Source organism: Aethalodelphis obliquidens, unplaced genomic scaffold (genome assembly GCF_003676395.1).
Source record: "Aethalodelphis obliquidens isolate GAN/ISIS:26980383/991018 unplaced genomic scaffold, ASM367639v1 scaffold21, whole genome shotgun sequence".
Classification (NCBI taxonomy): Eukaryota; Metazoa; Chordata; class Mammalia; order Artiodactyla; family Delphinidae; genus Aethalodelphis; species Aethalodelphis obliquidens.
Genome location: NW_020837965.1, coordinates 955,060 through 981,439, shown reverse-complemented (window position 1 = coordinate 981,439; position 26,380 = coordinate 955,060). Strand labels below are relative to the sequence as shown.

At 39.7% G+C, this 26,380-nt stretch overlaps 1 protein-coding gene across 6 annotated transcripts in view; it reads right to left on the bottom strand.

Annotated features, from left to right (window-relative positions):
* The window catches only part of YLPM1 (YLP motif containing 1), a 66,483-nt gene that overhangs the window by 31,045 nt on the left and 9,058 nt on the right, over positions 1-26,380 (bottom strand). For all 6 annotated transcript variants that reach the window (XM_027120035.1, XM_027120034.1, XM_027120033.1 and 3 more), the window contains exons 2-5: positions 24,889-25,125; positions 23,751-23,930; positions 21,491-22,485; positions 2,354-4,465 (exon numbers count right to left, since the gene is read on the bottom strand). In XM_027120035.1, coding sequence (XP_026975836.1) covers positions 2,354-4,465; positions 21,491-22,485; positions 23,751-23,930; positions 24,889-25,125 — 3,524 coding nt within the window. The remainder of the gene's footprint in view (positions 1-2,353; positions 4,466-21,490; positions 22,486-23,750; positions 23,931-24,888; positions 25,126-26,380) is intronic.

Sequence of the window (26,380 nt, the reverse complement as noted above, 5' to 3'; positions counted from 1 at the left end):
TGTCATGTTTTTCTTTCATCCAACAAAAATCTCTCTTGCTATTTTTTTTTGTTCAATAGTCTTTAGATAAGAGGTTGCAAAATGGTGGCACATGGGCCAAATATCAATGTATTTGGATATATATGAATATATAAAAAGGTTTTTTAAAATTTAGCTTCCATATTAGTTTTAAAATCTGAGCTAGCTGCCATTACTTACAAAGCAAAATAATATATTTTTCCATATAAATTCAAATTTTAAAGAGATCTGCAGACACTGGGCCTACATTCCCACATGCCAACAATCGGCTCAGTGGAGTAGTGGCTGCCCGCTTTAGATGAAGCAGTTTGCCACAGTCCTCGCCAAACCCAGTAGAGTTACACTGGCCCGCTTTCACTCATTTTAGTTACCTGTCTGGTTCTTGTGGGCATTTTAGTTTACAGCCCCTGCTGCATACAGTGAGAACAGTTGTCAGTCTAAACCTTTAAAAACAACACTTCATACTCCTGAAGAGTAATTATGTTAACTCTTCCAGTTTTTCTTTAAATCGCTGGTCAAATTCCCTTCACTTTTCCTTACAATGCCCACAGTAAACACATACAACATCTACCACAACCTCTTCAGACCTTTTCCAATTTTCTCCCTACCATTTTGTAAAGTATAATGACCCAAATGGACACAAAGTAAGGGTCAAGTATAAAAAAAGATTATTTTCTGCCTCATGTAAATCATACTATGACTTTCCCAATACAACGTGACTGACTTGTATTCAACTATGACCACTCTTACCCATCACTTCATATATTTTGTTTTATTATGTGGCCTAGAAAGAGCTTTAAAAAAAGGATGATGAGGCACCTTGTATCCAGCATTTCTATACAAAGCAATAACGGGTGAAAAGGAGATTTCAAAAAGGAAAGGAAAGAAACCTTGGCAGCTTAGTAACACCAATCAGCTTGGTGTTCTCCATAAACAACATAGATTTTAGAGACTGGGTTCAAATTCTAGGTTTACCAATTCCGGTAGCCAAGTGGTACTCTCTGAGCCTTAGTGTCTTTGGTGAAGTGGGAATACTACTGCTTATCTTTGCAGGCCTTTGAGATAGGGATTTGAGATAGGAGGATTGAGATAATACATGCTAAATTATCAGCACAGTGCCAGCACACAGTAGGTGTTAAATTAAAGGTGTCCATAATTTAAAAGTGAACAGAGAATAGCTAAATGTTCTATAGCATACTTTCCACATTTACTACTTTCTTCAGGAGTAATCTGGAAAAGTCAAATCTCTTAAGAGTGTATCTTCTATAGACCACAGAAATCTGTTTTGTTTCCTGAGGCACCTGATCTTTCATCTTTACTTACAGGTATTATTCCTCATTATACTTTTTTAGTCATAAAGCTTCAGTTATAATTTCAATCAGCATAATCCACAAATGTAGACCAGAATTGAAAAATGAAAAAAAAACAATACATTGGAATATATCAAAAACTAACCATTAATTTATTTTCACAAAACACTGCTAATTCCTAAGAAATTACTCAAAAAGTAATTTCGCATTGCAATCTGTCAGTGACTCCTAAATTCTCATCTCAGGATATAGTTGGTATAAGGATTACATGAATTAATACATACAAAGCACTTAGTACAGTTCCTGGTACATAGTAAGTGTGCAATAAATGTTAGCTTTTATTATTACTGCCACTAATGGGAAGCATTATGTAGATACCTATAGATAGTTGGGTGATTGTAAATCAACAAATCCAAATTCTATTCTCCATCTCACAAAGAAAATATTTGATTATGTAGAAACAAGTAACATCCTCAAGTAGAGATACCTGCTTCTAGTTATAATGAAAGATAAAACATCCCAAAAAGAAAGAATCAATAGTTAGATAAATCTGAGGCTGCTTCCAGGTAAACCATTCTTAGCTTCAACAGAGAAAAATATAAATCCTTCCAGCACTTTCCAAAGTTATACCAAAGATTAGTGAATATGAAGTCTATCAGATCTAATACGAAAGAGCAAACTGCCTCAGGGGAAAAAGGGGATTTTACGTATGAGCTCTGTGAAATCCAGAGCACTGGAAAGTTGAGGTTTGAACTTGAAACAATCACAGGCATGGCACGTCGGCAACATAGCTACAAAAGCCAAGAATGGCTATCAAATTTTCATATTTCAGGACATAAGTTTATAATTAATACAGTTCCTAAATATCCATCCTACCCTAAACAGCACTCAGTGACTAGAAATTAAAATCATGTGGTAATAAGAACTTGAAAAAAAATGATTCCATTCAAATAACACATCATTTTAAAAAGAGCAGTCTGAATGCGGTTTTGACTAAAAGAAATGATCTTAAGTAGTTAACTTACCGAAGCATTTTCAGTTCTTGTGCAGCTTTCAAAATGATTTCATGCTGCCTCTGACTGAGAACCATTACCCCTCCAAGGCCTTGGTCAGAGTCTAAGTTTGCATCCGACCCCATCATTTCAGAAGAATGATGTGAGGAGGGCATATGTTCCGCCATGGGGGAATGTCTATCCACATCAGATGGGTACCATCTGTCTGACAATCGTTCTCTTTCCCAGTCCATTCTGTCAGGAATATAATCTCGCTTTTCCCGCCACGTATCTCCTCTTTCTGGGTACTCTCGGATCCTCAACTCACCCCTATCACGGAAATCTCGATCATACCCATGGTCTCGATTTCTTTCTTCTCTCCATCTATCATCCCGATATCTATCCACAGGTGGAAGAGGTGGGAGGGGTGGTAAAGGTGGAAGAGATGGAATATCTCGTTCACGGAACTGTGATTCTTGTTCATCCAGTGGTCTCCCATAATCTCTGTCCCACTCATTATCCAAATTTCTATCATACATATCCATAGGTCTTCCAATCCGATCCACATCCCTGTCCAAGTCCCTGTCCATCTCCCTGTTGTAGTCCTCATCCATATCCTGATCTCTCTCCCAGTCATCCCACCAAGGGCCTCGTCTATCTCCATCGTGAGATCGAGATGGTGCCGGAAACCTGTCCTCTCTGTTATAGGAATCTAGTGTATCATCTTGATAGTCATGTTCACATTCTCTCCAGTATCTGTCTCTATCCCAATCATCAAGTCTTTCTCGTTCCACTGGAGCATTTCTACCATCTAATGGGAACTCTTCATGCCCTCTCTCTTCTCCATGGTTCCACGTTGCCCTAGGAGGCTCATCTCGGTGATACGAATACATTTTTTCCCCACCATCTCCTGGTTCTGGTCTAAATGGACCTCTGTCACGACCAAACTCTGGTCTTCCCAGACCCCTTTCCCGACTGCCAGGCCCTCGAGGTGGTCCCGTCTCCCTGCTCCCGGCTCTTCGGGGTGGTACTCTCTCTCTACTCCCAGGTCTTCGAGGGGGTCCTCTCTCCTGACTGCCAGCCCTCCGAGGTGGTCCCCTTTCTCGGCTGCCAGCTCTACCCCTCTCCTGGCTGCCTTGCAGACCACCTGGCATTTTCTCCCGACTGCTTCCTGGCCTCACCAACCCTCTGTCCCGGCTGCCTTCTCCTCTACTCATCTTCTCTCGACTGTCTTCTCTTCTACCCATCATTTTATCACGAAAGTCTTCTTGCTTGACCAGCCCTGGGCCACGGCTGATTGCCTGGCCTCGACCTCTATTTACTAGTCCTTTATCCCGTGTGTCTTCCATTCTGCTTTGCCCAGGACCTCTGTAAGATGAGCTGCTGCCTCGATTGCCTTCTAACCTATTATCTCTGTTATCTGGCCGAGGCAGCCCTTTATCTTGGTTGTTTTCTGAATGGGGAAGACCAATACCCAAAGGTTTAAAATCATTATCGGCAGTTAGTGATGATGATGTTGCTACTGCTGTTCCTCCCTCCATCCCCCCTGTTTTTGAGGGAAAAGTAGATTGAGAGGGTACAGGTTTATTTGCAAGGGGTACAGGCTGAGTAACAGCTTGGGCTTTGTCCATTTGAGTCTCCATACTTTGAGAATTCTGGTCCCAATTAGAAGGCTCTATGGGCCCTTCCGAGACTTCGCTTTTAGGTGGCTCTTGTTGAGAGTCGCTTAGATTCTCATTTGACTGAGCCGCCTTGGCATCCTTTACATCTGCAGCAATGGAAAATGCAGCTGATTGCATTTTAAAATTCTTCTGCTGGTTACTACTGGTGTCTGCTAATGGTTCTTTGTTTCCTGGTTCTGCTTGTGACTTAGGTTGCTGCTGATGTTGCTGTCCAAAAGCTGGTTTGGGGCCTTTCCACTGTGGTCCACTCTGTCGAGGACTGAGGGATGTATTGGGGGTAATATAGAACTGAGATGCTGGCCCCCGGGGAATCATTCCCCATTTGCTTTTAGCGCCCTCTGTTGGGTGACCTTCATATCTGGGTCTTGGCCCATCGGGGCGATTTCCTTCAAAACGAGGCCCTTTGGGTCTCGGTCCTTCACACCTTGACCCTAAATCCTCAAATCTTCGAGGACCATCAAATCTACAAGTAAAACAAAAGATATTACTCAAGACAGTAAAGCAGAAAAAAAAAATTCTCCATGTAAAAATATTTAAGGCAATCTTGCCTTAGTATCTGTTTACAAAAATGACTCTTAGTCATTAAACAAACCCTGAGATATCTATATCTTAGAACCAGTATGTTAAGGTGGCAGAGCTCAGGTCTCAGGACAAATCTCCTGCAGCAAGTCACTGATATACTGAATTGTTCAAAAGCAATTATAAATATTGTGCCTTAGTAGACAGAAAAGGCCACTCATTTCAAACAGAAAAAAAAGTCCCGTAGCTAATTCTGAAAGTACTTTTAGAGTTAAATTATAACTAAAAACTAAATATGAAACAATTAACAAGATAATATAGGATGATTACAGATATTGTTGGAGCTAACATTATCATCTTGACTAATTGACAAGAAGTTGAAAAAACAGCAGCCAGCTATGTCTTAAGAGCATGCCCTGACATTTAAAAATCCGGACAGAGATATTTTTGCTACGGACCCACTTGCATATTTGGTAAATATTTAGTCTATATCCTCTGTCAGGCACTATGCTACATCCAAGCGATATATGAATAAAATGTCTTCTTTACCCTCAAAGGGTTTACAATGGAAAAGAAAGAATCTAAGTGTAAATAACTGCCAAAAGGTACAATGACTAAAGTCTATCTGCATATAGTAAGGGCAACAGAGGAGAGAATGGTTAGTTCTACCAGGGTGAAGGTGGTGCTCTCCAATAAAGGCTTTATATCATAGAAGATGCTTAAGTTAACTCTTGAAAAACAAATTCTCAGAGATCAGGTTAACAGAGAGTATTGGAGATGATGGCAGTGGGTGGCAAGGACATCTCAGGCTAAGGAAGCATTTTGAGAAAAGGCAGAAAAACACATACCAGCATAGCATGTTTGGCAAACAGTTTAGAATGGCTGAAAGAAAGAGGAAACAAAATCTAGGACACCTAGGAAAGGAGAAGGAGTGGAAAAGCAGCACACTAAGAGATAAGGAAAGAGGCAGGCAAGGGTCAATCTCCAGAAGACCTCGTATACCTCGGTGGCATGGACTACTGGTACACCTCCAATATTCATTCCCCCTTTTTCTACAGTAATTGAGCCTCTCCATTATTAGCTAGACATAAGGATAGCCAGACTAAAAACTCCTTTTCCCAAACTCTCTTGCAGCTGGAACGTTTAGCCATGTTCTGGCCAATGAGCTGAGAGTGAAAATGATTTACACATCCTTCCAGGTTGTAAACTTAAAGGGAAGAACACATCCTTCTCTTCACCATTTTCTTTTTCATGCTGGCTCTGACATGGTGGTGAGGCATCCTGAACCACGTAGATAAGGCCAACATACTAAGAGATGGTAAAGTAACAAATCAGAAGGAACCTGGATTCTTAACACTGTAGAGCCACCATATAAGTCCCGAGAGAGAATAAACTTCTAACTTGTTAAAGCCATGTGACTTTGGATCTCTGTTACAACAGGTGAATTAATTCAGCTGGGTAAGGAGTTGGAAATTACCTTAAGCACGTAGAGCCACTAAATATGACGTGATTTTTAAAAGATTTCTCTAGCAGAAAAGTAGTAAATGGATAAGTGGGAAAAGCTAATTGTAGATTGTCTCTACAATTTGAGTAAGTGAAGGTGAAGTCTGTTCTAAGGCAGTGATTGATATGAGGATGTAAAGGAGGAGATAAAGAGAGATGTGAAGGAAAGTAAAGCTGATAAATTTTCTAACAGGTGGGATTAAAATAATGGAAAAGGAAGAATTTAGGATGGTTCCAAGGTTTTTGGCTTCGATGATAGTGATGCCTTTCATGCCTCTAATGAGAAATAGAAGGGTTTTTCTTTCATTTGTTAGGGAAATAAATGAGAGTAATAAATTCGGTTTCAGCAAAATATTAACTTCCCATCCCTGTGACATCAGTCTTTGGTGATCTAGAAGTCTTAGTTTCAAAGGGAGAATGCTTCTATCAGGGGACACAACAATGATTCTATTAAACTCCAGTTCAGACTGCCATCTGGCCACTTTGGGTTCTGAATCAACAAGCAAAAAAGGGAGTTACTGTACTGGCTGGGGGGGATTAATTCTGTCATTCAAGGGGAAATTGGGTTATTTCTACACAGTGAGGGTGAGGAATATGTCTGGAATGGAGGAGATCCTCTAGGACATCCCTTAGTACTTCCATGTCCTGTGATTAAAGTCAACAGAAAACTAAAATAACTCAATTCAGGCAGGGTTGAGAATAGCTCAGACCTTTCAAAAATGAAGGTTTGGGTCACTCCACCAGACAAGGAACCAAGACCAGCTGCGGTGCTCACTGAGACTAAAGGGAATATGGATTAAGTAGAGGAAGAAGGCAAGTTATAAATACCAACTGTAATTACATGACCAGTTGCTGAAATACGGGCTGTGATAGTTATATTTCTTCCTTAACGTTTGATATTAAATGTTTAAGTATATATTTATTAGTCAAACGTTTTTGATTGATTTTTCTTCCTTATCATCTAACGTAAGATGTATTAGTACTAGATAGCTTTATATCTCAGAATTTAAGTTACAGAATATCAAAGAGGGGATGTAAACCAGCTAGAGAATGACGATTTCCCCAAAGACAGAAAAGGGGCTTTATAATCTTTTCTGGGGAAAGGGTTAGAAAATTTCAGGTTGACCAGGGATAAATGTTTCATGTTAGACACAAAAATCTCCCGTGACCCACCCTAATAAGAAACATAGAAGAAAGAAAGAAACACGGCTGGAAAATGTACTTCAGCCCAGCCAAGTTGACACTATATAGTCATCGCAAGAAATTAAAAAATACATAAACTCATGCCGTGGAGCGACTAGGCCCGTGCGCCACAACTACTGAGCCTGCGCTCTAGAGCCCAAGAGCCACAACTACTGAAGCCTGCGTGCCTAGAGCCGGTGCTCCGCAACAAGAGAAGCCACCGCAATAAGAAGCCTGCGCACTGCAACGAAGAGTAGCCCCCGCTCGCGACAACTAGAGAAAGCCCACGCGCAGCAACGAAGACCCAATGCAGAAATAAATAAATAAATAACATTTAAAAAATAAATAAATAAAAATACATAAACTCACTATAAACAGAGAGAAGGGGCTACCAGTAGATGAGGATTTTGTTTTTAAATTCTGGAAGACAAAGAACAAACATGAGTGGTAACATATGGAACAGGAAGAAGCCGCAGTTTAGAGTGCTGGTAGCAGAGAAGGTTACAATCAAAATGGGGCTGGCCTGCCCACAGAAACCCAGAGAGGGTCAGGATTCTCAGAATCCAGGGATGCTGGGGAAAGACAAGTAAGACTTGGGGCTAAAATTATGTAAATTAAAATCTATATTCAGAACCACTGATCAGCCTTTCTCTGGTCTTGAATGTCTCTAAATGCCTGAATTTAAGGGTCCCGTAGCGTTAGCAGTTTTTTGCCCTATCACTTAAAGCAAAGTCTGACAATTGGTTAGCCCCCCACATATACACAGAGCTCCCAATCAGCTTCAGTGTCTCCCACTCTTAAACATAAATGGACAACCAGAGATCACAATATATTTCAGAAATGTCTCCAAAATGAAAAGAAGAGTGGGAGCCCCATTGGCAATGATTTTTTGATTCTGACATCAAAAGCAAAGCAACAGGGACTTCCCTGGTGGTGTAGTGGTTAAGAATCTGCCTGCCAATGTAGGGAACACAGGTTTGAGCCCTGGTCTGGGAAGATCCCACATGCCGCGGAGCAACTAAGCCCACGCGTCACAACTACTCAGCCTGCAAGCCATAACTACTGAGCCCGTGTGCCACAACTACTGAAGCCCAAGCACCTAGAGCCCGTGCTATGCAACAAGCCACCACAATGAGAAGCCCGCACAACTCAACGAACAGTAGCCCCCGGTCGCCACAACTAGAGAAAAGCCTGAGTGCAGCAGTGAAGACCCAATGCAGCCAAAAATAAATAAAGTAAATAAAAGCTTTTAAAAAAGCTTACTTAAAAAAAAAAAAGCAAAACAACAAAAGCAAAAACAAAGTGGGACTACATCAAACTAAAAAGCTTCTGCACAGCAAAGCAAACCATCAATAAAATGAAAAGGCAGCCTACTGAATGGGAGAAAATATTTGCAAATCATGTATCTGATAAGGGGCTAATTCCAAAATATATAAAGAACTCATATAACTCAACAGCAAAAAAAGAAACAATATGATTTTAAAATGAGCAAAAGATCATAGATACTTTTCCAACAGACAAATGACATTTTTCCAAAGAAGATACAGAGATGTCTCTCCAAAGAAGACATCGTGAAAAGATGCCCTACATCACTAATCATCAGGGAAATGCAAATCAAAACCACAATGAGATAGTACTTTACATTTGTTAGAAAGGCTATTATCAAAAAGACTAGAAATAACAAGTGTTGGCAAGGATACAGAGAAAAGGGAACCCTTGTGCACCACTGGTGGGAATGTAAACTGGTGAAGCCCACTATGGAAAACAGTATGAAGGCTCTTCAAAATATTAAACATAGAACTATCATATGACCCAACAATTCCACTTCTATTTATTGGAAGAAAATGAAAAAACTAACTCAAAAAGATATATGCACCTCCCCCCCACCCCGTGTTCACTGCAGCATTATTTACAATAGCCAAGGTATGGAAACAACCTATGTTGTTGATGGATGAATGGATAACGAAGATGTGGTATATACATTCAATGGAATATTATTCAGCCACAAAAAAGAATGAAATCTTTTCGTTTGCAACAATATAAATGGACCTGCAGAGCATTATGCTAAGTGAAATAAGTCAGAGGAAGACATACTATATGATCTCTCTTATATTTGGAATCTTAAAAAAATTTTAATTAATTAAAAAACCAAGCTCATAGATATGGAGAACAGACTGATGGTTGCCAGAGGCAGGGTGTGGAGGTGGGAAAAATGGGTAAACTTTTTGTTTTCTTTTGTTTTTTAGTTTACATAAATTATAATAAAAATATATTCAACCTCAAATTATATATCCAAATTACTAATCAAGTATGAGGTTAGATTAAAATATTTTCAGGCATGCAAGGGCTCAGGAAACTCCAACCCACAATTTCTTAGTTGAGCATGCACTCCAGGAAAAGGAGGCACTAAACCACAAACTGGAAGCCATGAGATTCAGTAAACAGTGAATCCAATCTAGAAGGAGAGTCAAGGGAAATGCTGGAGTAACAGCCATATGACAGATCTTGAAAGCAGCAAACCAGCCAACCAGCCCAGGCAAAAGCAAGAGAATGCATGAATCTGGGGGAGAGATCTCAAGAGAAAAAGAGATGTTGCTTTTGAGTCTGGAGTTGGAGGATTATTTTAAAGATGTTGCAAGAAGAGGGACTTACCTGGTGGTCCAGGGGTTAAGCTCACGTGCCACAACTACGGAGCCCACGCATCACAACTAGAGAGCCCGCATGCCACAGCTAGAGAGAAGTCTGTGTGCCACAACTAGAGAAGCCTGTGTGCCACAGCTAAGAGCCCATGCACTGCAACAAAAAGAGCCCACATGCCACAACTAAGACCCAATGCAGCCGAATAAATAAATATTTTTTTTAAAAAGATGTTGCAAGAAGAAAGGCAACTAGAAAGTCTAAAAAAGTTATTATGCTAAAGGAAATGTAATCACAATACACTGTTTACCTCTATGAACATTATTTACTGAATGAAATAAATATATTGGGCAGATGGAGTTAGAGAACAGTATAAGAACTAAACCTTTATCTATCAGAATAGGAAGTAAACATGTAGTATCTAATGTGTAAGTATACATGTGTAAGTCAAGAAAGTAGCAACACATTATTTAGTGATATGAAGGTAACTACCAAAAGAAACAGCTAAAGAATTAAAAGATGTCATTAGGAAATATGTCTAGGGTGGTTTGGGGCAGTGGGTGGTTGTTTCTCTTGATTTTTAAAAAACCAAGTGTGTGTATCACTTTGATAAAAATGTAAAATGTATTTCTTTAAAAGACACACAGAGAGTGTTAGCCCTAACCAGGAAAAGGGCTTCTTCTGAGAGTACAAGAAAGATTAGGATGGCAACTTAAGTAATGGTAAGGCCGGGAAGTGAGTTTCATTGGGCCTGAAAGCCTTGATTATCTCTGTGAAGCAGGAAGCTAAATGAAAGATACAAAGAGAAATAATGATGTTTGCTAAGACAGAGAAAGCAACATTAGCACAGATGGTCTATGCAGAATAGTCAAGGCTTGACACAGCTATTGTTGGACAAAGAGGAAAGGAGCTGACCAGGTGCTTGTCAAAACCATGTCACAGGGAACTCCCGGTTAGGACTCCGAGCTTCCACTTCGATCCCTGTTCAGGGAACTAAGATCCCACAAGCTGCGTGATGCAGCCCCCCCAAAAAAAGGTACGTTGCAATGCTAAAGATAAAGACCACACATTTATGAAGGTAAGGAAGTATGCCATTTCAGGTTTTGTGATGATTTGGTTCCTTTTCTTGAAGTTACATTTATTAATTCAAAGTGTCTGAAATAACACCTTAGGTCATTAAAGATATGTAAAGTCATCTGTTTTGTACTGAATTCAGCAATTATTAGTTCATATAAGTGATAAGAGAAGACTACATATAATACACAAGTCAGTATAAGAACACTTTTCAACATGTTAGCTAGTGTTATAATCAAATTCTGAATATGAATGAACTGCTTTTTAACTAAACTGTGAACGCCTTGAGAATTTTACCCGTAACTAAGACATTCTGGCGTAAGCAACATTTATTGAACACCTACTAATTGTCGTGTACTGTGTTAGTGCTGGAAATAAACTGATACCTAACCTCAAGGAGTTCACAGTCCATAAGAAGAATGAAACAAGTAAATCAACAGTTAGAACAGAATTTGATAAATATGGGGCATGTTGGTCTTGCTCACTTAAGTATCCCCAATGTCTGACTCACTGAAAGATCTCGACACATAATTACAGAAGTGCCATCCCCAGGGCAGGAAAAGTAGGGATTGATAAAGCAAAAAATGACAGAAAGGGGATTGCAAACAAGGAAAAGAGCATAGGCAAAGGCCAGAGGAAAGGATAAAGGAAGCAGAAGGCACTAAAAGATGTAAAGATATAGAAGAAGTGAACATGGCGGAAAAGTTGTAAAACGTAATGAACTCACTTCTGTAAGCCTCATGCCTGCATATATAATATGCAGTGTTTATGAAAAGGTAGGGTGCTTTGCTTTTAGATTTAATTGTTGACCAGGAGCCAAGGGTCATCATTTTATTTTTATTTGGGGAGTCAGAATATGTTAAACCAATTGAAATATACTTTCAACACTACATATAAATGGAAATTAGTTATCAATACTGCACTTCAAATTTTTCAAAGTTCAAGGATGTTAAAAATGTCAGACTATCAAAACCTTTTTGATTTATAAAAGTAAAGAGCTTTTAGGCCTTTGGAATAAATATATTAAGAGATACTCATATTAAACATATGTACGAAAATAAGCCATCTTTACATCAACACAATGAACTACTATGACCTTTTTAACGTATAAAAACATACTGGAAATAAAGTACAAACGTAGTATACATCCACTAAATACAATCACACAAAAACACATGCATTGTACATTGGTTAGATGAAAAGAAAAAAAGACAAACATCTGGTGTTTAAATATTTTGAAAATTTTTGCTTGTACAGTTAGGTATTTCATAAACTTCTAAAAAATAAAACCCCTAAAACTAGGTATGAAACCATTAGAACTAGGTATAAAAATTTCAAAACTTGATACAAAAAATATACTCCAAATTGGGTACAAAAACTTAAGAGGGATGCAGAAATACAAATACCCTTAAACAAGATAATGTCTGATTATCACAATATATAAACACATTCACATCAGTAGACCACGGTAATTACAAGATTTTAAATTCTGGAATCAAATTCCTGCCCTTTTAGTTTTCATGTGAAATAATGCCATTTTCTAATATGTATAACCAAGATCCTAAAATCAAAATTCCAAAGAGAAATAATCACTATAAACAGGAAAAGCCATGGCAAATGGAAGCATTAAGAAAAATTATGGTGTTCATAGTCCCTTGTTAAACCTAGTAAGACAGCTACAGAATGGAAGAGGTCACAATTCCAATCCTAAAACTAATCAAAAATAGGTATAACTGATCAGAAGCCTTGATATTATTAAAATGTCAGTTCTTCCTCAACATGGTCAATAGAGTCTATGCAATGTTCAGCAAAATTCCAGCGTATTTTTGAAAACTGACAAGCTGCCTCTAAGCATTATATGGGAAACAGAAAGGACCAAGAATGGTCAAGACAATCTAGATCAGGGGTCAGCAAACTACGGCCCAGGGCCAAACCCAGTTAAGACTGATTTTTAAAATATTTTTATAGGTTAAAAAAAGAAAGAAAGAAAAAGGAAGAAAGAAAAATATTTGACAGAAACCAAACATGGCCCACAAAGCCTAAAAATATTTACAATTCAGCCTTCACAGAAAATCCCTGATCTAGAAACACAGAATTGGAGGACTTACACTAAGAGATACCAAGATTTATTATGAAGCTACAGTAATTAAAACTATTTGACAGGCTTCCCTGGTGGCGCAGTGGTTGAGAATCTGCCTGCTAATGCAGGGGACACGGGTTCGAGTCCTGGTCTGGGAGGATCCCACATGCCGCGGAGCAACTAGGCCCATGAGCCACAACTACTGAGCCTGTGCATCTGGAGCCTGTGCTCCGCAACAAGAGAGGCCCGCGCACCAAGATGAAGAGTGGCCCCTACTTGCCACAACTAGAGAAAGCCCTCGCACAGAAACGAAGACCCAACACGGCAAAAATAAATAAAATTAATTAATTAAAAAAAAAAAGAAAAAAAAACTATTTGACACTGGTGCAAGGATAGACAAATAAACCAAAGTAACAGAATCCACAGACAAATCCACATATATAGTCACTTGAGTTATGATGGAGACACTGTAAAGTAGTAAGAAAAGGATGACTTTTTCAATAAATGGTACTGGGGTCAACGTGATAGCCATATGGAAAACAATGAACTTTACCCTACCTCATACTATACATTAACAAAAAAATCAATTCTATATGGATTGTTGATTTTAAAATAGAAAGGTAAAACAATAAAAGAAAACAAATACAATAATGTATTTATGGGCTTGGAGTAAGCAAAGATTTCTTAAACAGGACATGAAAAGGCACTAACCATAAAGAAAAGATCAATAAATTAGACTACTAAATTAGAAAAATCAAGAATTTCTATTAATCAAAAGATACCATTGGGCTTCCCTGGTGGCGCAGTGGTTTAGAGTCCGCCTGCAAATGCAGGGGACATGGGTTCATGACCCGGTCCAGGAGGATCCCACATGCCGCGGAGCGGCTGGGTCCATGAGACATGGCTGCTGAGCCTGCGCGTCCGGAGCCTGTGCTCCGCAACGGGAGGCCACAACCGTGAGAGGCCCGCGTACTGCCAAAAAAAAAAAAGATACCATTAACCCTTGGGGTTCACTTGGGTTCACTGGATTCAATTATAGTTTTTGAGTTTTTTAAAAACAGTTCTATTTGTAAGGATTGATATTTCATGACTTTTTTTTTTCCTACAGGCTTTCCTAAGAACAAAGAGAAAATTTACTTTTTGAAAAAGAGAATGAAGTTTACATTATCTTGCAATTACCATACAGGTCCACTGAATTCTTTCATAAACCTAAGATACATTACGGAATCTTCTTTCTATATACTGAAACATTTTGTGATCTTCTTATCCTAGAATTCATTATTACTCATCATTCCTTATCAATTATTCCCAACTATGCTAAAGATCAAAATACGAAGACAACAAAAGAATGATGGAATTGTAAAATAAGCTGTCACCCCTCCTTGCATTGCCCAAAATACTGCAGCTTGCTTTTAGGGTTCATTGAGCACAAGTGAGAATTCAGAAATTTTCATTTCCTGACAAAGAAAAGTGACACAGAAAGTTGTGTCAAAATTATTAGATGGGCCTTCCCTGGTGGCGCAGTGGTTAAGAATCCACCCACCAAGGCAGGGAACACAGGTTCAAGCCCTGGTCCGGGAAGATCCCACATGCCGCAGAGCAACTAAACCCGTGCGCCACAACTACTGAGCCCACACTCTAGAGCCCACGAGCCACAACTACTGAAGCCCGCATGCCTAAAGCCCATGCTCCATAACAAGAGAAGCCACCACAATAAGCCCGCGCACTGCAATGAAGAGTAGCCCCCACTCTCCACGACTAGAGAAAGCCTGCACACAGCAACGAAGACCCAACACAGCCAAAAATAAAATAAATGAAATAAATTTATTAAAAAAAAATTATTAGGGCTTCCCTGGTGGCGCAGTGGTTGAGACTCTGCCTGCCAATGCAGGGGACACGGGTTCGTGCCCCGGTCCCGGAAGATCCCACGTGCCGTGGAGCGGCTGGGCCCGTGAGCCATGGGCACTGAGCCTGTGCATCCGGAGCCTGTGCTCCGCAACGGGAGGGGCCACAACAGTGAGAGGCCCGCATACCGCAAAAGAAAAAAAAAATTATTAAATGAATCAAAAGATAAATGCAGAGACAGCTACGCTCTAGGTCCTAATAATGATGTGAAATTAATCATACAAGCAAAATCTCTATGAGTCCTCGGATGACAATATCCTAGATGAATACTCTCAAACTCAAGACAGGATGAGTGAACAATATATTTCTAAGGACAGAAAGGAAATGTGGTATCGTCATCCAGTTAGTTATTAAACAGGGAAGACTTCATCACATATTTTTGGCAAGAACCTGGACCATTCTGCTTTGCTAAAAGAATATGTGACAGAATTATTTCATCTTCTATAATGTTTGTGTGTCAAAATTTACTTGATGCAAAGAGTTTTATTCTTTTAAAATTTTTTTTTTTTTTGCGGTATGCAGGCCTCTCACTGTTGTGGCCTCTCTCGCCGCGGAGCACAGGCTCCGGACGCGCAGGCTCAGCGGCCATGGATCACGGGCCCAGCCACTCCGCGGCATGTGGTATCTTCCCAGACCGGGGCACGAACCTGGGTCTCCTGGATCGGCAGGCGGACTCTCAACCACTGCGCCACCACGGAAGCCCTCTTTTAAAATTTTTAGGGGCTTCCCTGGTGGCGCAGTGGTTAAGAATCCTCCTGCCAATGCAGGGGACATGGGTTTGAGCCCTGGTCCAGGAAGATCCCACATGCCGCAGAGCAACTAAGCCCGTGTGTCACAACTACTGAGCCTGCGCTCTACAGCCCACAAGCCACAACTACTGAGCACGCGTGCCACAACTACTGAAGCCCACACACCTAGAGCCCATGCTCCTCAACAAGAGAAGCCACTGCAATGAGAAGCCCGCGCAACTCAACGAAGAGTAGCCCCCACTCGCCACAACTAGAGAAAGCCTGCGCGCAGCAACAAAGACCCAACGCAGACAAAATTAAATTAATTAATTAAAAAAATTTAATTAAAATTTCTAGTAAGTTGTTTTTATTATGCCTTTATTCTTAATTCTGTAAATTACTTGTAAAATTACTTTTAAATTAAAAAAATAAAAAGGTTCCAGGATTTCCCTGGTGGTCCAGTGGGTAAGACTCCACGTTCCCAATGCAAGGGGCCTGGGTTCAATCCTGAGTTGGGAAACTAGATCCCGCATGCATGCCGCAATTAAGAGTTCGCATGCCGTAACTAAGAGTCCACAACTGCAACTAAGAAGCCTGCATGCCGCAACTAACAGTCAGCATGCTGCAACTAAAGATTGTGCATGCTGCAAGTAAAACCCGGCGCAGCCAAAATGTAAATAAATAAATAAATATATAGATTTGTCTTTTTTTGTTTTTTTGCGGTACATGGGCCTCTCACTGCTGTGGCCTCTCCCGTTGCGGAGCACAGGCTCCGGACGCGCAGGCTCAGCGGCCATGGCTCACGGGCCCAGCCGCTCCGCGGCATGTGGGATCCTCCCAGACCGGGTCACGAACCCATGTCCCCTACATCGGCAGGTGGCCTCTCAACCGCTGCCCCACCAGGGAAGCCCCTAAATAAATATTTTTTAGAAAGGTTCCAATGCACCATCTAGATGGTAAAGTGAAGACTACTTTTTTAGTATACTGAAGGATAAGAATGCAAAAAGTGCTGCAGAGTGAGAAACAGTCAAGACAATCTAGACATATGAACTGATATCTAGTATATATAAAGGACTCCTACAAACCAATAAGAAAAAAACATAACCCAACAGTAAAACAGGGAAAAGACTTGAATCAGCATTTCATAAAAGAGGAAATCCAACTGAATGAAAATCAAATGGAATGGAAGTCAATCTCATTCGTCATCAGGGAAATATAAATTAAAGCCATATTACAATACCACTAGACATACACCAAGATTGCTAAAATTTTAAAGTTTAATAACACCAAGTACTAATGAGGATACAAAAAAAATGGAATACAGAAGCACTGGTGGTGAGAGTGTAAACTGACACAACCACTTTGGAAAACTGTTTGACAATATCTATCAAAGCAGAACATATTCGTACTCTTATGACCAAGCAATTCCCATCCTTGGCATATATCTAAACAAAATTAAATACAAACACACACACACACACACACACACACACACACACCCCTAAAGGGACATATATAGCACCAAAGACACAAAGCGGTGTTTTTCATAATAACCACCAAAAACTTAAATGACCATCAATATTAGAATGGATAAACAGATTGTGGTATATTCATACAATAAAATACTGTAAAGAAATGAGAATGAAACAAACTACAGCTACACACAACATGGCTGAATCTCACAATAATATAATGTTAGGTGAAAGAAGCCAGACTCAAGAGTACATACAGCATGAGTCCATTTATATAAAGTTCAAAAATAGGCAAAACTAATCTCTTGTGTAAAAAGTTGGAATAGTGGCTATCTTTGGGATGAGGAAAAATGGGAAGGGGCATGAGTGGCACTTCTCAGACACTGTTAATTTCTGTTTCTTAATCTGAGTCGCGATAACACAGGTGTATCTGTGAAAATTTACTAAGCTGTACACTTATGATTGTGCACATCTCTGTATGTTCCTCTTCAATAAGTAAGTTTTATTATTGAAAATAAAAGATTCTTGGAAACCAACATCTACTAACATGACAGTTTACTGGAGCTGTGGTAGTCTTCTACAAGACTTGATGAATCCAATGACACATACACATATAAACAGTTTCAAAAAGCTGCCCCAGATGCTCAACAATGTGGTGTGCTACTCACATATGATGCATTTATGTCACTTGATTTTTTGAAAACCTTCAGTTTTTAGAAAGCAGCCTAAATCTGGATTTTTCAAAAAACTCAAAGTAATTTCCAGTACTTTATTTAACAGTGCGTAATTGGTAAATCAGTTAACTGTATTCTCAGTTCTTGTTTTTCTACCCAGCTTTAAGAAACCACACACACACACACACACACACACACACACACACACACACACACACACACACACACACACAGAGTGGCTTACCGTATGTTATATATATAGCAAACGCTGAATTCAACTAATAAAGGAAATTCACAAGTTTTCTTAATAGTGTGGATTATTCTTACCTCAGTCTCTTTTACTCACTGACCGGCTTCCCACTGATCTCTTTTTCTCCCACGTAACAAAGGTTAAAAAAAAAACAAAAAAAACCATGCCTGGGCAACAGTCACAAACTATACTTTACATGGGCTAAGTGAACAAAAGAAGTAGAAGGGTAATAGAAATGGCAATGACACAGCTAGATCAGGGAAAGGTTTTTAAAACAAGGTAGGAAAAAAAAAAACAAGGTAGAAATGTGAGCAGGATACAATTCAAGGACAAAATATGCCATCCTTATCAAAGCTGCAGGTGGAAAAAGCCAGGAAGGGATATCTCATATCTAAAAACAGTGTAATCTCCATTCGTGAAGATTCAGCAGACTAGAATGCAGGCCCAAACCTAACTAGACGAAATGTAAAGTCTTAGGAAAAAAAAAAGAACACAAGACAAAAAACTGTACAAGTTCAGGGTGACAGAGAACTGGCTTAATAACAGTAAGGTGAAAAAGACCTGGCTGGCCAAATTGATGTTAAGCTCAACATGAGTCAACACTGTGAGAGTACTGACCCCCCCACCCAAAAAAAAGCAATTTGTTCAGCTATATAAGTACATTTTTATAACAAAGTTAGTAATAGGCCTATGGTCTTTCTCCATCTGAAGTAAGTGTTCATTCTGAAGGAGACTGATAAACCAAAGGCCCTTCAAAGGACAGTGAACAGGGACTTCCCTGGTGGTCCAGCAGTTAAAACTCCATGCTCCCAATGCAGGGGACCCAGGTTCGATCCCTGGTCAGAGAGCTAGATTCCACATGCCACAACTAAAAAGATCCTGCACGCCACAACGAAGATCCTGAGTGCTGCAACTAAGACCCAGTGCAGCCAAATAATCAATCAATAAATTTTTTTTAAAAAAAAGGACAGTGAACAATACAGCAGGACAAAGCTAGCACTGATGTTAATATGAAGAGAACTTCAGTTTATGTGATGGCACAGCAGAATGGTTAAGGTGGGTTGAGCGAGACAAGAGGATGGTCTTTAGACAACGGCAGGATACACTGTAGAAGAGGGACAGGGTAAATCACTATGTGTTGCACCACACAGGCAGATCTAGAATCAACAGGCAGAAGTCAAGGCAACACATTTATGTTCAACGTAAGAAATACAATTTCTGTAAAACTGTCAGCACCTCGTGGGGCAGTGTTCCTTATCACAGTGCCAATGCTCAAGCAGAGCCCATCAGCTGCTTGTCACAGGAAGCACAGTGGACTTAAGAGTGGGTCAGAAGGCCCTGGATTCTAACCCCACCTCAACCATTTATTTGCCGTGTCATCCGGGGCAATTTATTTATAACTTCTCCAAATCTCAGCTCCCTTTATCCATTTACTTCATGAGATCACTGAGAGGAATAAATGAGCTAATATGTGCAAGACCTAGGATGACAAAATGCAACACAAAGGTGAGTTGCTATATAGAGGGCAAGTTGCACTAGGTAACTGCTAAGATCCTCCTAGCGCTGAAATTATTAACTGTACCCTGAGGCAAAAGAAAAAAAGTTAAAGTAGGTCCTAAATTTACAAAGTCAAGATTTGGTAGGCAAAAGAGAGAAAACATTATTATGACAGAAAAAAGGAAGCAGGAAATCTATGTTTTATGAGGTTATAAGAACGTACTTCTCATATAGCAAATCAGTTACCGTATCTAAAAGGTAATGCTCAATCCAGGAGATAAGTAGGAATTCAAATCAAGATGAAACACATGCCAAATAAATCAGGACTACAAATGCACTTGTCATCACTGACAGGATGAACATCACTGAATCACGGCATTAAACACAGTGCTTAACTAGTGCTCTTGCTCTGGGGACCCTCTGGACTCAGCTCCCACTATGTGGACTTAGGCTCTACCCTCCCACCTACATGATCCTGAGCAAGTTATCCAATCCTCTCAGCCCCAGTTTGTAAAGGGTAAATGTAGGATATGAAACTGCCAAGTTCACAGGTTGTCGAGAAGACTCCATGGGATAATGTAGGTAAAGCTTCTGACAAGGCTTCTGGTACTCAGCGGAATTCACGTTAATTGCCTTTAATTAGCTTTCATTTTTGGATGGAGTTCTGTTTTCTGAATATAAACTTGGAGAACAAATAAAAAATATATTTTGTTTTCAAATATTGAAATTAGGTTAAAATTTAAAATGATGATGTAGATCCATCAACACTGAGATGGAAAACTAACCAATGCTGACAAGTGGAAAAACCAAGTTACAAAATAATACACTTAGTATGCTTCCATTTTCTTTTTTTTTTTTGCGGTACGCAGGCCTCTCACTGTTGTGGCCTCTCCCGTTGCGGAGCACAGGCTCCGGACGCGAAGACTCAGCGGCCATGGCTCACGGGCCCAGCCGCTCCACGGCATGTGAGATCCTCCCGGACCGGGGCACAAACCCGTGTCCCCTGCATCGGCAGGCGGACTATCAACCACTGCACCACCAGGGAAGCCCTGCTTCAATTTTTTATGACATATGTTTTAAAAATTATTACCTCCAGATAGTAGAATTAGGTGACTTTTACATTTTTTCAATACTTTCCTGTCCTGTCTAAATTTTGTATAAGGAGTATTTCCAGTACGATTTCCAATTGGAAAAAAATCTGATTGAAAATGTTTTTCTATAAGAAAATTATCATTTAGGCCAACTTGGGGAAAAAATATTTTTACGAACTTGGAAAAATAAATTTAACACCTTTTAAAAGGTAAAAGAAAAAATTTAGAAACTACTAGTAAATGTTTTGTGTGCTTTTCTAAAAAATGTGGTTCAAACAAAAAAAAAAACATCTCCTAAACTGAGGAAAATATAAAGGATAAAAGTTCCATGGGGGCAGGGATTGTGTCTGTTATGTTACATTCACTGCTGGAGGCACAAATATTAATAAATATTTGCTGAACAAATGGATAAAATAAAAGTCCTATTTACCCTTACACTAAATTCCATTACCTTATTTCACTAGATGCTTATTCATTTTTATCTCCAACAGCTGGCATATCATGTCACAGAAAGTTACCAATCCAGTTATTTGTTACATAAACAAAAAGCAAAAAAGATCAATAAATTTAATAAAAATTGCTTCTGAAGCTAAGGAATTGATAAGCATTACTCTAAACCACTACATTCATCCTGGACTAAAATCGCTACATACAGGATAAAAGCAATGACATCAAAGAAAGGGGGGCATGTTGCCATTTCTAGATTTCATTATGTCATGTCTAATAAGTGAACAACACTAACATTATTAACTGTAAACCAGGAATGTATATAAAAGTACAAAGAGAACATAAAAGCCTACTCAGCCTGTATCAGCAAAGCAGCAAAACCACCACACCCCCACTCCCCACCCGCTCCCAAAAAAAAGGCAGACCTACCTTGGGCCTCTTGGACCTTCCAAGTAACTGCTTCTAGGAGGATCTGGAAGCAATCCACCTGACCTCCCTGGCATGTCCTTGACTGCAGTGATTGGCTGAGATGGAGCAGCTGAAGACTCCCCAAGTCCTTGCTCAGATGAGAATGAACTGTACGGCAGAGCAGACTTGCTCAGTGGAGCTTTAGAATTCACTTGTTCAGATGGGCCAATGGCTGATTGCAATGGAGGATGGTAAGTTGAGGGTGGGGCTGAACCAAAAGACACAGGAGTGGGAAGCAGTGCTGGTCTAGGTTTCTCTGGAACTTGTGAGTTCTGAGAACTGGAGGCTGGTGGAACTGGGGCTGTTGTTAACTGAGGAGGTATCCCTTGTGGAACTCCAGGGGGAGGTATTCCTGGAGGAGGTGTGGCTGAAGATAATGGTGGGAGGGGCATAACAGGTGGAGGCGCTGTTGAAGAGAGAGACGGTGGGGGAAGAACTGGTGGCGGCCCTGCAGAAGAGAGGGAAGGCGGGGGTAGAACTGGTGGTGGCCCTGCAGAAGAGAGAGATGGAGGCATCACAGGTGGGGGCACAGACGTTGGTAGAGAAGGTGGCATCACAGGTGGGGGCATGCCAGGTGGTGGCACTGAAGTAGGCAGGGCAGGGGGCATCACTGGTGGTGGCAATGATGGAGGCAATACCGGAGGAGGCATTGTTGGTAGAGGTGGAGGCATCTGAGAATATGGGACAAAAGGTGGCGGCATGGACATGTTCCCCATATACTGGTTCTTCATGTTCTGAAATGAAGTGACTTTCTCCTGGAGATAGGTCTGAGTGGCTTTCATATGTCCCTGCCATGTTTTCCATTGCTTCTCATACTCCTGAAGCTGATCTTTGTGAGGATAGGAATGAAGCTGTTCCTCCCACAGCTGGAACTCTCGCTCCCATTCTTGGTAGAGATGTTGAAACTGCTGCTGCTGCATCTCATAATGCCGCATCTGCATATCTACAGACATGGTCTACAAATAAAGGGATAAAAATTATTTCAAGACATTCATATAAGAAAATTAATCATAAGTTAAAATATTAATGAACCAAGGGCATTTGCAGCCTTAGGAAATTAGAACACAAGACTTTGGGAGGCTAAGGATAAGCTTGTTAAATCCTTTCCATGATGATCATTCGCCTTTCTCCCTTTGACTTATTTATATGTTATCACTGAGTTGGAAAAAATCTACCAAACACTAAAGCAAATAGCTGTCTCAGCAATAAGTATTTTTCAAGTTTTTATTACTACTATGGGTCATTTTAAATATTACTATTGAAAATGATCTGTTATAGACATATAGACATAAGTTTATACCTCACAGATACAAGACAAACAAGTATCTAAGTCACTTCATCTTTTGTGGTGCATTTGCTTAGGTTTTTTGTGGTGGTTGCTTTGATCTTGCTGGTGGATTTCTGCTTGTTACTGCAGTGCTTTTCAGGCAAAAACACAGGTTACCTTGAAGTGACATAAGAAGCCCTGGTTCTTCTTCTTTTTTTTTTTGACCACTCTGCGCGGCTTACAGGACCTTAGTTCCCCGACCAGGGATTGAACCCCGCGCCCTCAGCAGTGAAAGCACAGAGTCCTAACCACTGGACCACCAGGGAATTCCTTTTTTTTTTTTTTTAAATTGAAGTATAGTTGATTTACAATATTGTGTTAGTTTCACGTGTACAGCAAAAAAAAACACAAAAAAACCATATATATATATGTGTGTGTGTGTGTGTATGTATATATATATATATACATACACACACACACACATTCTTTTTCAGATTCTTTTCCATTATAGGTTATTATAAGAGAGTGAATATAGCTCCCTGTGCTATACAGTTAAGTCCTTGTTGTTTATCTATTTTATATATAGTAGTGTGTATCTGTTAACCCCAACTCCTAATTTATCCCTCCCCCTGCTTTCCCCTTTGATAACCATAAGTTTGTTTCTATGTCTGTGAGTCTGTAAGAAGCCCTGGTTCTTAAATCTCTTAGCAACAGTACTCTAACATCTGCCTGGGTTAACATGATCAGAAGATTCCACTATACCCGCCCTTCCCCAAGAGCATTTTCACAATACCACATTTCCAAGCCCCCAGTAATGTGACAAATAACTACTTGGGCACTCCAGACGAAACATCTGATATCTTTCCTTCTTCATACTTAAATCTCTTTCATGAGAAACAAATCCCTTTAACATCCTGGGGCAATTTCCCATGTGGCAACTGAGGAAGCACTCACCTGTATATGTGGTGGATGCTGTATAATCTGCTGGTACTGTTGTAGGATCTGCTGTAACTGAGTGTGCTTCTGCATTATTCCCTGATACTGGAAGCCAACTCGATGCTGCTGGTGCTGCTGCCAGTGTGCTGCTGCAGCCTGCAACTGTTTTAACCTGGCATCTTCTTCTGGGTCCTCAGACTAAAGATAAAAGAGAGGGTACAGTTTTTTTCTTTTTCTAAGTCATAAACAGCAACCAAATTAATAAGAAACCTGAATATTTTATAAAGTATTATGTTGTAATAGTATTGTGTTATAAAGTACAGAATCCCTGCAACTGTGAGAAAAGCTATTCTATCCTTAGATAAAATACCTAGTTCTATCTATACTGTGATCATGGATACTAATACAAAGGAATTTATAAATCCCACAGTCTTTACGAGAGTAATCACCTCACTGTTCCTAAATAGGATAACCATTTCCCCAGCAGAAAGTCAATCCACAGTTACTATCCTTTTCACTATATGAGAAATTTCTTTTTTCACCTTAGTCACTTTTCACCAGCTGCCTACAGTGTAATCATCATGTTTCATTAATGTTTCCATATAAGGCTCTTGGGAGAACAATGACCTTTGGACCAACGTGAGAACTTTCCATGTGCCAGTCAGTATGCTAAGCAACAAGGATTATCACATTTAATGCTTTAATAGCTCAATAAGAAAGCTACTATTTGAATATGCCCATTTTGTAGATGAGGAAATTGAAGCATAGAATGGTTAACTAACTTGCTCAGAGTCACCACCAGCAAGTAGCAATGCCTGGACTACAGCCCGGGCAGTTTGACAATAAAAGCTCAATCTCTTAATTATTGCCCTGTGCTGCCAATATGAAAACACCCACACTTGCATCCCTTTAGTGCTTAGAGACACTCAATTCAGAAGAGTGTCTAATTCTTCACTCTCACTTAAACGATGAAAAAATGCCTTTTCTAAACCCGATATGGCACACATCTGACTATTCCACAAATGAAATTTTACATGCACTTAAAAAAAAAAATGAAAATATATATCCATTTATATATAACAAAGGTACATATATATATGAAGCAGAAAAAAACGGAACAACTTAATAAATACCAAGTAATTAACTTCATGGTTACCTGGGGTTCCTCAGGTGGGAGAGGAGGTGGTACGTCCTCGTTAGGGGGTGGTAATGGGGGCTCCTCTGATGGAGGGGGTTCTGGTACTTGGCTGGTGGCAGGTACAGTAACTTCTTCCTTTACTGGCTCAGCTGCATCCTTTGCTACAACAGGACCTTTTTTGTGTCCCGGCAAATGCACTTTTGTCCTCTGCTGCAAACTAAGCAGGTGCTGTCGATACCAGTACTGCTGCTGTTCCTACAACAGAAACCATTTTTAAGTCAGAAAGAGAAAAACAAATATCGTATATTAACGCATATATGTGGAACCTAGAAAAATGGTACAGATGAACCGGTTTGCAGGGCAGAAACAGAGACACAGATGTAGAGAACAAACGTATGGACACCAAGGGGGGAAAGTGGCGGGGATGGTGGTGGTGGTGTGATGAATTGGGAGATTGGGATTGACATGTATACACTGATGTATATAAAATGGATGACTAATAAGAACCTGCAGTATAAAAAAATAAATTAAATTAAATTTAAAAATTAAAAAAAAAAGAATTTTAATTGACAATCCTGTATATCTGCAACTTGGTTTTGACAGGGAGCTACACTTGTGTCTGTGTTCATGTATTTATATATAATAAAAGGCAAACCTGAACTGAGAAAGGCAAATAAATAAACATGATCTTTCAATTCCTGCCCCAAATTTATATATTTAAATTAAACCATACATGTTAATTCAACATACTTCTCTATTCTCATTAAAAAAACATGCTTTTGGAGGTGAGAGTAGTCTTTCTGATAAAAGATCAGAGTAAATCTTTTCAGTATTCATAGCTATTGTTTTTAACTTGCCTTTAGTTGGTTCAGTTTTATCCACAGGGGTCTCGTGATTAATGAATATAATAAACAGTCCTACCTCTTCTCTCTGTCTTCTCTTCCCTCTTTTAAACACCTGCTGTATCATTAATCTTGCCATACCCAGGTATAGATACATAAATGAAAATACACTGTGTTTTAGAATGCTTTCTATTTATTTTAAAAGTTTCACTTTGTCTTCCAAGTTATACTGTAATTTGATTTTCTGGAAGCTTATTTTGTGCTTCCACTTTCTAAAAATTACCACAGTAATAAGTTTAATGTGGAAAAAAATTAGAAGATACAGTCTATCCTGATTATTCATGGATTCTGTATTTGTGAATTTGCCAACTTGCTAAAATTTATTTCTAACTCCAAAATCAACACTCAGGGAACTTTCACAGTGATTTGTGGACACGCGTAGATGGGCAAAAAATTAGTTATCTGACTTGCACGTTCCTGTCTGAGGCAGAACACGGCCATGCTCTGCCTTTTTGTTTAGCTCTTATATTGTAAATAAGTGTTCTTTTCAAGGTCTATTTAGGGCCACATTTTTCACATTTCTGTACTTTTTGGTTGAAGATTTTGCTGTTTAAAATGGCCCCAAGCATTGTGCTGAAGTGCTGTCTAGTATTCCTAAGTGCGAGAAC